Below are 12428 nucleotides of genomic sequence, written 5' to 3' on the forward strand. Positions count from 1 at the left end.
GATATTCCCCTACCTTGCTGGGCTGTTGTGAGGATAAATTAACACTCCTGAGAGACTCAGCTACTCCGGGGATATATGTACTTACAGAGAACTTGACACTGCTCCCAGCCAAGTGAATGTTCACAACTGTACTGTGCTTTTGCAAAGTGAAAATTGAGAATTTCTCATTGTTATAATCAGAATTAATTTGATTTTAAATTTAAGCCTAAAAACTCTGTTCTGCCTTTGTGCCCTACGTCTCTGAACACCGGCTGTTCCTTCTCTCCTGTAGCCAGACTGTTTGAATCAGTACAAGTTTTAAATTCTAAATTAAAAATCCAGTTTCTCTTCTTGATGGTCTCATTGACACACGTTTACACTAGACTGCCTGTTTTACCATCCATTTGATCCACATTAGAGGCTCTCATCCCATCCCAAAGGAAAAAAATGTAATGTCTAATATTTAATATCTGGTCTCCTGGGGGAAAAAAAAAGATCCTTAATCTGTCTATGCAAGAACTTTATTAACTCCTGAAAAATCTGATATTATTTGGCATCAGATTATCATTTTCCTAACAGCAGGCTCCAGTTTCCTTTAATAATCTCTGTCTTTTGACAGATTTTCTTCTTCAAGAGAGCCTGCTTTTTCCTCCTAACAGAGCATTTACCAGTTCTTTTATTTCCTTTTCAAATAACCCATAATAATATTATTCGCAGATCTTAGACATCAAACAGCCTCTCCTAACAGTGTCTCTTATGTTTGAAGCTTTAGTACAATCTCCCTTCCTCATAAGTCTGTTATTGTTTCAGCACACTCCCCCTGCAAAGCCAAAACAACATCGTTAACCCTATGAAAACATCCAACGGAAACGCACATTCTGTGTACCATTTCTTTGGTGGCCTTTGGGAAACATGCTAAGATGTATAAAATAGCCACAAGTATACATCTGCCTGTCTATCCTTTCATCCATATTGACATATCTATCCATACACTCATGGCATCTGAATGTTAAAAAAAAAAGAAGGTAAAATTCAATCTAAAGAACTGTACTTAGCTTCCACCTCATCCTCATACTATGACTCAATGTGCAAACCTCTCTCTTTACATTACTTCTGTTGCTTATGCCCAGGGAAGTGTTGAAGTGCCATCCTTCTGCTTTTATAAGAAGACCTGTGCTCAGAGATGAAGTCCACGATGTTCTGAAGCTAGAGAGATCTGATTTCCCATAGGATGGAATTCCATAGCATTAATGCCTGCCACAAAAAAAAAGCCCTGATCTCCAAGCCCTCCTCTTGGGATCCATCAACTGTAGAGCTCCTGAGAATCACAGCTCTTGGAGCTGCGGCGAAAAAGGCAATGTCTGGGATAGCCAAGGACTAGTCCATGAGCCTAGGGAGGTTGTGGAATCTCCATAATTGGAAATTTTTAAGAGCAGATTAGACAAACACCTGTCAGGGATGGTCACTTAGTCCTGCCATGAGGCCGGGCACTGGACTAGAAGACCTCACAAGGTCCCTTCCAATCCTGTGATTCTATGAGGACTCTGAAGATTAGGACCATGAGAGCAAGTAGAGAAGAACCCCTGCCTGTTGAAGGACTACAGCAGTCGTAAGTGGGGGCAGCCAGGAGGAGAAGTGTGGCACCGTGAGGCGCAAACAGGAAAGAGACATTGAGGTGGCTTCTGCAGATTTGAAGATGTGCTGTGGAGGGGTAACAGACTGAGTAGGCGAGACATGTGAGTAGGGGACAGATGAACTCTCAAGAATCAGGGCCAGCAACAGAGCCAGTCTCTGGGCAATCTAACGAGTAGTTGGCTAAATGATTGGCTACACAGCCTGATGGCGACATAGGCGCCGACTCCGTGGGCACTCCAGGGCAGGAGCACCCATGGGAAAAAAAAAGAGTGGGTGCTCAGCACCCACCAGCAGCCCCGCCACTCAGCTCCTCCCCACCCTCCCAGTGCCTCCTGCCCACCGCTATCAGCTCTTCAGTGATATTCAGGAGGCGCTGGGGGTGAGGGGAGTGCGGGGGCAGGAAGAGGTGGGGCAGGGCAGGGGTAGGAAGAGATAGGGCAGCGATGGGGGCTTGGGTGAAGGGGTGGAGTGGGGGGTCGAGCGCCCTCCAGGAACTCAGGAAGTCACCACCTCTAGATGGGAAGAGTCAGCAGACCTGCTCTTAAGCCTAGCAGCAGTTCGGCGGCTGCTTAAAACATTTGCCCACAGCTGTTACAGCTCGTGCACCAGCCTGTTCCTAGGCTGGCTCCTCTTTGTTCCAGTCCTGCTCCTGCCTTGTTCCTGACTGGGACCCAGCCCTGCTCCTGCCTTGCCTCAACCCAGGTAACCCAGCTCTGACCTTCAGCTCCGACTTGGATTCCCACTCCAACCGCTGGGCACGACCTCTCCCACCCCGGTCAGGAATGTAATTGACTGGATAATATTAGTCAACTGTAAAATTAGATTTTAACCTTCAGCCTCATTTGTGTTTCTGTTACGTGGCATTCAGTGTATTTCTTCTCAAACCAACACAGGTGAAGATTACCTTGTATTTTGAAGTGTCCCAATTATGAACCAGTCGTGCGGGGATTAGAAAGTTGTCATCCACATGGCAGGTGATGCAGTAATACCATCCGCTGTAACCGCACACCTTGGCTTTTCCATTGGACAAGCCTATGGAGCGCTGACAACCTGGGAAAAGGAAAGAAGAAAATAATATCCATTTTATATCCTTTGCTAATGATGTTTCATAGGGTGCGATGAGGAAGTTAATTAACCACTTCCCAGATGAGAGCGGTTTTAGAAGATGAACTGTTTCATATCCCTTGCAAATAACAGAATATATGTGGATAATTCAGCATTCTGGTCCAAATTTCAAAAATGTCTACTAATTTTGGGTGCACAACTTGAGAGACTTACACCGGATTTTCACAGGTACTGAGCAGCACCTACCACTCCAACCAAAGTCAACAGGAACCGTGGGTACTCAGCAGTCCATTCCTACCTGTCTCAAAGCTGAGCACTTCAACAACTGAGATCCGCTCAGGATTTTGACCTGATAGACACACAAAAACAACATACCTGGAAAATCACTGTCTTTTTTTTTTTTTTTTACAGCCCAAATCCTGGGTTCAGGATTTTGTGTGTCTATCATAAGAACTGCTGATATCATAAACATCTGAAACTGGTTAGAAAGTGCTGGTTTAGGTGGCTGTCCGATTGTGAGATGTTTCAGGGATTAAAAGTAAATCTCAAACTCCAGTCTTGGTAGCCAAATAAGGAAAAGAGAGGAGCAAGGGTTGCCAGCTCCGCCCCAGACCCTACTCTGCTTGGACAATATCAACATCAGTCTCATTTGTTTTTGGTCCTGACAAATGAGCAAACACATCTTCCTTCATGGGGAATCGCTCTCGTTGTCCCCCCGAATCAGATGTTTGACTTTTGTTGTTTACTTTGAAAGAGAGTCAACATTGTAATTTTCAGCAATATTTTTCATTTGAAAAAAGGACAGTTCTGCAAGACAGCCATGATCTAGAGAGAGCTGCTTGAGCAAACCATTAATACCACGTCTTTCATACAGATGCATACCACCAACTTACATAACATCATTTATTTGCATACTAGACCCTCCCTCCCATTGCAAAATCCTTTATCTGTTGCTGACTGGATGAGAGCAAGCTAGTCATCTTCTAACAATGGGCACTGAACTGGCATACAATGATCACACAAGGGGAACTGAATTGGCACGTACAAGTAAACCACACAGTACAATGGCAAACAATAACCACCATATTAGCAACAGGGAGGACTAGTTTTATTAATTAGATGCCATGGGTTGTTGTAAACATATATACATTGGGAAGGATACATGGGTACATTTCTTCTTTTCCCTTTGTTGTGTTCATTATTAATAATTACTTGTATTATGGTAGCACTTATTTGTATTACGGAGCGCCCAACCAGGATCAGGATCATTGTGTACCTACACAGTGAGAGACAATCCCTGCCCTGAAGAGACTGCAATCTACGGCCAGGTCTACACAAGACTCTTTTGTCAGTATAACAACATTGGTTTGGGCTGTGATTTTTTATCACGTCTATGCCAGCAAAAGCCCAAGTATAGATGCAGTGCTTTTGCCATTATAACTTATTTCATTCTGGAAACAACAATAAATTACACTGGTAAGCTACATCTACACTAGGAGGATTTGCCAGTATAGCTAGACTGGTGAAGGCAAACCTTTTCTAGTGTAGTCTAGGCCAGAGGTTCTCAAACTGTGGTCCGTGGACCATCAGTGGTCCACGAGCTCCATTCAGATGGTCCGTGGATAGTTCCCTCTAAGGTGCGCGCCTGGGCAGCTGCACACGAGAGAATGAAGGGCCACCCACCTAATTAGTGGAGCCGCACAAGCGTGGCTCCATTAATTAGATGCCTGGACCCTGGAGAAGATGCACATGTAAGGTGAGGTGGTGGCCTTCGGGGGAATGGTGGTAGGCAGGAGGGGGCAGTGGGGTGAGAAGAGGGGGTGGGGAAATTTGGGATGTGCAGGGCTGCAGTGGCCAGAGAAAGAGGCAACTTTTCCCAGCTCCAGGGCTGCGGCTGCCAGGGAGAGACCCCCGCCTCCTTCCCAGCCCCAGCTTGGGGGCTGCTCCCCTGGGGGAGAGAGGGAAAGACCCCCCCCTCCTTCCTAGCCTCAGCTCTGCGGCTGCTGCAGCAGGGGAGAGAGGGCACATCCATCGCATTAGAAAGGTAAGACTACTGATATTAAAATATGAGTTGTGTGATTTTATTTGTAGAACAAAAATAGTTAATTATTATCCAAAGCGGTTACAGTAGTTAGCTAACAGTACAAACAGCATTTGGAAAGATCAGTAAGTGGTCCGCTGAGACCCTCAGCAATTTTCAAGTGGTCCGCGAGAAAAAAAAAAGTTTGAGAACCACTGGTCTAGGCCTAAATAAAACGACTTCTCTTCCCCCACCTCAGTATCTGATGCTACTTTGGCCTTGTCTACACTAAAAAAGTTTTGCTAGCATAGCTATACCGGTATAGCTGTACCAGCAAACCCTCATAGAACCTCAGGGTTGGAAGGGACCACAGGAGGTCATCTAGTCCAACCCCCTGCTCAAAGCAGGACCAATCCCCAACTAAATCATTATCCTCCTACTACAGATGCAACTTATACCGATGTAACTGTCCTGCCGGCGTAGCTTGCAGCAGGTCCCCACAGACAAACCCATACCGAGAAAAGTACTTTAATGCCCATACTTTAATGCAGCTACACTAAATGTGTATCTACCGTAGGAATGCTACAGCGGCACAGGACGCTGGGGCATAGACACAATCTCCAGCGATGGAAGGAGTTCTCTGAGAGGCAGTAGCTAGCTCGATGGAATTCTTCGATTGACTTTGCGCAGGCTGCACTGGGGGTTAGCTCCATCTTCACGGCATCTCTAAGGGATGTGAACTTTTCACACCCCTAAGCAATGTAGCTGGGACAAACTAACTTTCTAGAGTAGACCAGCCCCAACGCTGGCAAGGTGCTCAGATCAACGGTAGTGATAATATGTGTTAAGTTCCCAGTTAGGGAGAAAATAGTCCACTCACAGTATGTTTGAATAAATCAAACTAAGTGCCATACGGCTTTTTAAAAACTTCTTCTGATATTGGATTCTATTTTTTTTTTTAAAAAGCCATATTTCAAGAACTTTTCCCTCCACACACTTGACAATCGTTGAAAGCCCTGATGCCTAACAGAAAACTAAAAAATGTTCTAAAAGTATTTATAAATCATATTTCTACATTCCTTTCTTCTCGCATTTTCATTACTAAGAACATGGGCATCGGAACAGGATCTTTGTGGCCAAGGGATTCACGTGCTTCTGCCACACGCTGCCATCACCAAGTCCCTGTGACATCATGATGAGTTGCTGTAGAGACGTCTGTGAGATCACAGAGGATGTTAAGGAACCTACATTGAAAACTGCAACTCATGCAAGTAGTCTATTGAACTCAATGAGGAGATCTGTGTATAAAGGTTTGCAAGACCCCCAAATCAGCAATTAGCAGCAGGAGCAGATTAACTCCGAAGCAAGAAATATCTCCTTATCATGAAAGCATCCTTACTTGTGAGATACAAGGGGAGAAAAACAAAAACCTGATAACGTGATACATGCCATATCAGCAGAACTTCGCTAACAAACACTTTCCAAAGTGTCCTATGAGAAGTCAGCAATTCTTGAACATGAACTAAAATAACCAGCTTATCCACTCTACTTTTAGGGTAGAACAAGCCTTATAAAAAGGCTATTATGAAGAACAGGCCCTAAGCATAACCTACTCGTGACAGATGAATATAAAAGAAAAGTGGTTTTTTTAGCTGAAAATTAAAAAATGCAATTTTAAAAAGACAATTGAAAAAAAGATATAGCACTTATTGCTGGGCCCAAACTAAAAACATGACACGCTATGACATGGCATGCTATGATCAGGATAGCACATAAAATGAAAAGTCATGAATTATTAACATCAACTCTCCTAGAACATTTTCCATCCAGACATCTCAAAGAGAGTTACAAAAGTAGATATTATGTCCATGATACAGATGGGTAAGCTGAGGCACAAGGCCCACTTTTTCCAAAAAAGTGTCTACTGATTTTGGGTGCCCAACTTGAAATACCTGGGGACTGATTTTCAAAGGTGCTGAGTTCCCAGGCCTGTATTTAAAATCCCTGGGAGCTGCAGGTACCAGACACCTCTGAAAAATCAGAATTTAGCTGTCTTCCAAAAATGGTGGCACCCAGAATAACCAGAACCTTTTAATAGTCTGGCCCTATAGTAAGTAACTTGCGCAACATCACACAACTAGTCAGCAGCAATGCTGGAAACGGAGTCCCATTTAGTGTCTCCCAGTCCCTGTGCCCTCGATACTGGATGATTCTACCTCATGTATGCCCACAACATTGCTTTCCTTTCCAATATCAGAACGATGGATTTGAAAAATGAAACTATGAAGAACATTTACCATGACCGGATGACACACAATTTTAAACTAAGGCCAAATTTGGGGCACAAACACTTTGACCACATCCCTTACAACCAGCCCCCAGTAGCAAATTTACCTTGTCTAAGAGACAAGTAAATCTGATGTGACTATGCAATTTTGTAGCCCTAGAAATAGTCCAATATGTTCATACTCCCATCTACGCTCAAGAAACATTTATCTGGGGTAGGATTGCTGGCTTATTTATTTAATAAACTGCTTCCATATTCACCAGTTTACGAGAGTTTCCACATGGCCACGTCTCGCTGTGTTTTTATGTATAAAGTTAGGTAGCACACCTAGGTGGTGAACTCTGCATAGATCAACCATACCACTAAAAAAAGATGTGTGTTAATACATAAAGGTGCGGTGTTAGAACAGCTGAAGAGATTTTTTTTTTTTAAAAAAAAGTACACTCTGTTTGTCTGACATGCCTTTCTATCAGCACTGCAAGATGCCGGTAGAATGGACTCACTGTTGCTAGGGTACCGATGTTTTTAAAAGCCTAACAGAGGTAAGTCTTGCCTCTCTGAAAAGAAAACACAGAATGACACCCCTCCTCTCAAAGGGCAAGATGGAGAAGTCTGATTAAAGTGAACACGCACCTTTCCCGAGCAGAATGGCAACAGCTCATAAAGTACGATAATGTTTGATTAGCAATACACCTCGGTACAGTAAACACTGCAGTGCCCCCGCCTTACAAAAGAGCGGCAGCGAAGGATCTAAATCCCTTTTTGTCATCTGCCTCAGAATTTCAAATCACGGTGTGAGCACAGAAGACTCAGAGTTTGTGCACTAACTAGTTACAGTTTTTGCATTTATTCCATGTAGCCTTCTCTTATAAACTGGATGAAATACCGTAACATGCGCGATTTTATTCTCTTGAGTTTGTACTGGCTGATTTATTCATGCATGGTGAAGCCACGAGTGAATTATACAGTCCACTCCCAACTGAGCGCCACTTTATAAACATTACAGATGATCCGGTATTTGCCAGAAACACTATTCTGGAAAGTTTCCCAAGTCTTACTGCAACTGTGTTTTGTATCTCTCCACATAGGATGTTAAGGTACAAATGCAAACTAAGTCCAACTCACTGGGTGGAAGGAGGAAATAAATTAAACTATACCTCTGAGAGTTCCAAAAATGATCGAAAATAATTTCACTACAAAGCAGGATGTCACCATTTTAAGGCCTATCCTCTTGCAACGTGCTGGAGCTAGATGCGAACGCCAGGCTGAACAGAAGTTCCTTATGACAGTCCTATTGCAATCCACTGAAGCACTCTGGGGTGTTCATTCCACTTCACTAGAGATTTTTCACCACATCACAGTTAATTAGGAGTGAAATTCACCCCAATGAGCGGGTGAGCCCCAATCCTGCAAATCTTTACTTACAGGAGCAGTTGTCGCTCATGGTTTGAAATCAGTGGGACTGCTTATGTGAATAAGGCTTACTCACCTGAGGAAATGTTTGCAAGGTCAGGCCTTCAAACCGCACCGTGGAGGTTTTGAATGTGACTTAAATTATGCAGCAGACACTGCTGGTGATGTCAAACCATGGGAGAGAAGACTCTATGCCAAATCCCAGAGATCAGCCCAACTAATTGCAACCATAGGTACGTGGAGTTTAGGTAACCTCAGAGTTCTTGGTCCTCCAGTTCCTAGAGACATGTTGGGTGGGCAGACTTAAAGCAAGTGTCTTGTGGGTAAGAGATCACTCCCTACCTCTCTGCTGAAGCACATGGTGGCTGTGGCCGTTCTCTCTGCTCCGATAACAGGCTGCATATAGTAATGTACAGTGCGAGGATTCTCCGTACGTGGACGAAAGATAAACAGTCTCAGATACACTCCCTGTATGTGCTGAAATCTACATTCCTCACCTGGTAACCTATTTACTTATTTATTTCTATGTAAACAATAGCTAAAAAATGCCCTTCCAAGGCTGTAGGCACCTAAGACACCCTTAACAATACAACGAATCTCAGCAGCATTAAAGTGATCCATTCAGCAGGAGCTCAGCCAGCCACTCACATGCAAAAACAGCTAGCTACCCCCTCACCCCAATCTAGATTTTACTTTTTGTCTCTCCATACAGTTCATTCTGCCTTTCACGGGGCAGCATAAGTCACAGGGTTTCTCATCTTAATGCACAGCTATTCACATCTGCCATTCTTATTGGACTACAGAGGGGATATGGGAATAAGTCCTAATTTATTGAGTTAGAGAACAGATTCTAGCTGTGACAGACTTCACATTCGTCTAGGTACGATACCCTCAGCCCTCTCCACACACTCTCTCAAACAGATGTCTTGGGCAGCATGCCCGGAAGGTCACCAAATACAGGCTACTGCGGACCAAAGACAGGAGCAAGTTCCAGCATCCTGGAGCCCTCACAGAGAGTGCCTGGCCAATCGTCTCCTATATTTTATAGTGAAGGGGATCCTCCCAAAGGAAAGCCATTTCTGCTAAAGCAGCTGTCCGTTCTTGTACTGTTTGTTTCACCCATTCCAGTCGCGCTTGTCCTGTTAGTTTCGCATTTGTTTTCCAGGTCCTCGGAAACACATTTCTGACTTGGTTACAGTGTATTTCACACGACGCTGCAGGTCTTAGTGTCAGCTACAACCTGCACATTCGGAACAGCCAAGTAAAATTTGCACACATTGCTTTCTTTCTGGATCTGGCCACAGCCACTGTACCTCTGTCTTCCTCCACCTTACAGACTGCTCTAAGAAAATCTCTCTCCTTTCCCCTCCTTGAACCGTGTTATCTGCTGTGTTTCATAATGGTGGTTATTTCTACAACTCTTTCAAATCAAGTTATGAAAGCAGTGGATTCCTTTGATGTTACGTGGTTCAAAGCAATGTAGAGCAACAAATATATTTCTGTGGCACACACCAATTATGCTATTTGTTTTTTTTTAAAAAGGAGGAGGGGAGAAGGGGCAGCACAGGGTTTAATGCCTTTGAAATTCAGACTCTGCATCTAAGGGTTAGAACACAAAACCTGCCATCACGTTCGTTGGAAAAGAAAGCACTGCCTTTTCCTAATTGTAAACCTTCTGAGGCTGAGTGAGAGAATTAGGGACAATTGACCTCTTTAAGGAGACAGTGTTAAGTGAACACGGGTCTTCCCAGTGAGGGGAAGGGTCAGCAAACAGATTGCCCTCTTGCACCTCGGCCCCCCCTCCCCCAAAAAGAGACTTTGCATCATACATTCGATTTCCTAGCAAGCTCATTTTTACACTTGATGGGCATGTATGAACCCCTATAGGAGAAGCCAAAGGAGGGGGAAACGTACTATCGTACCTGAACCATCCCTGACTAATGGGTATTGGAAAGTAGATATGGCTGGGAAACATGTAGCAGTGGGTATGGTCTTTGCAATAGGGGAAAAACAAGCACCACCCAAAAGCTTTCACCTCAAACATGTCAAAGAACATGGGGCTAGTCCTGAATAGGAAGGCAAGGGAGGAAAAAGAGGGGCTGCAGAAATAGCAGCAACAGAGTGCTGTGTACAGCAGTGAACCGCTCTGGGCTTAGTAATGTCTCTGCTGGCAGAATCGCAGTACCAGCGTCAATAGGCTTTTTTTCTAGTTCTAACTCTGTGGGAGGAAAGAGCCCAAACAAACTGGACGACACAAGGATTCATAATGCACATCTTTCCTAGAGCCAGGGTGCTCGTATGCTAGGAAAGGGGGGCTCGTGGTTAAGGGGCTGGGCTAGGATACAGGTGACCTAGGTTCAGTTCCTGCCTCTGCCACAGACTTCTTGTGAGACCTGGGGCTTAGGTGGAGATTTTCCAATCTGCCGAGGGAATTTGGATGTCCAGGAATGGGAAATGGGAATCTAAATCCTTTAGGTGGCTTTGAAACTCTCAACCTTAAACTCTCTGTGTCTCAGTTCCTCATTTGCAGCAGGCACTGTACGACTTCCCTACCTCACAGGGGATGGTAAGGTGCTCGGATACTATGATAATGAAAGGCCTAGAGTTATCTAGACAGACAAGTGTACTATTTTTTTTAACCCACTGGCACGCAGGGGCTGGAAGAGCTCTGTAGCGAAGCAGAAAGGGGCAGTCTAGCTTTTGATAGAACCAGTTTTCCTTCTTTTCATCAAGAGCCCTGCTCGGTATCTGAAGAACGAGACTCTGCGATCTTGTCACATCCATGACATGGAGTCAGAAGTTAGAAACAGCGTAAAGGAGAGGAAAGGAAAATGGCACAGAGTTTGATATGGCCACCTCAAGTTACCACCTTCCAGTCTTCATGAGCAGTGGGTTTCCTTAACTTTCTATGTTCTTAGCAATGTACGTGATTAATTCCTAATGGAACATACATGCTGACTAGCCAATACTGCCAGTCCAGCAGGCAGAGGGAGAAAAATAATTTAAGAATAACTAAAAATTACATCCCGGATCCTGCAAATGTTTACACCCACATTTAACTTTACACATGCAAACAGTCACTTTGCAAAGCTCCTCGTGTTCGTAGAGCTAAGCACGGGCAATAAACATTTGCAATATCAGGGCCTCGTGGGGAATTCAGCTGAAAAACCTGTACTTAACTCAATTTTCATTTTTGCTCTGCGGTTCATTGAAGGGGCACTTAGCCCCACCCTGTTTTCTCATTGACTTTCAACTCATTGTAGACCTCGTGGTTTGCAGAGTTTGTGTTCTTTGATACAGTGGCTGCTTATTTAGAGCGCCTCAACAGTACTTCAGTTTAGATGCAAAGGGTGGTTTGTACCTCTATCTTGGGTAATTGCTGCCCTATGTTGTGTGTGGTTATTAAAAGCAAATTCTTTTAGTTTTGACAGGTCTTTGTTCAGGTGAATTTCCTCTCGCTAGTCACTATGTCAGTTATAGCATTTGCACGTATATTTCATTTAGCAACAAAGGTATGCTTAATGCTTTACAGATGCATATGAAGATTTATGAAGCCCATTAACTATCCATGTAGTAGTCAGCCTCTAATTTAGCCCGTAATTTGCTTTGATGAGTGAAAGCTGCCTGGATTGACTATCCCGATTTCTCAGCCTGACAGAATAAAGTCATATCTCATAAAATTACTTGTTTGGAAAATGTAACCCCTGAGGCTCAGAAGCTCTCTCTACATCGTTCAGTTTTCTGTTGCGGTTCCTTAACTGTTTTCCGGACAATGCCTTTCCTACCACAATGCGTGTGGGAATAGGAGGTTTACAGATGCTGCTTTTGCAGTGCTGTTGTAGCTGTGTTGGTCCCAGGATATAGAGACATAAGGTGGGTTAGGTAATACCTTTTATTAGACCACCCCTGTTGGAGAAAGAGACAAGCTTTTGAACTTACACGCAGCTCTTCTTCAGGGCTGGCTGAAGAGCTCTGTATAGGCTTAAAAGCTTGTCTCTTTCGCCAACAGAACTGCCTCACACACCATGT

The 12428-nt window shown here is 44.1% G+C and overlaps 1 protein-coding gene across 6 annotated transcripts in view; it reads right to left on the reverse strand.

The window, feature by feature from the left end:
* Positions 1-12428, reverse strand: part of PLEKHM3 (pleckstrin homology domain containing M3) — a 133702-nt gene that overhangs the window by 78773 nt on the left and 42501 nt on the right. For all 6 annotated transcript variants that reach the window (XR_012154375.2, XM_073306631.2, XM_073306629.2 and 3 more), the window contains exon 4: positions 2519-2664. Coding sequence is in view for 5 of the 6 variants with exons in the window: in XM_073306631.2 (XP_073162732.1) it covers positions 2519-2664 (146 nt within the window). In the remaining variant the exon portion in view is untranslated. The remainder of the gene's footprint in view (positions 1-2518; positions 2665-12428) is intronic.

This window comes from Lepidochelys kempii, chromosome 11 (assembly GCF_965140285.1).
Source record: "Lepidochelys kempii isolate rLepKem1 chromosome 11, rLepKem1.hap1, whole genome shotgun sequence".
NCBI classification, from domain to species: domain Eukaryota; kingdom Metazoa; phylum Chordata; order Testudines; family Cheloniidae; genus Lepidochelys; species Lepidochelys kempii.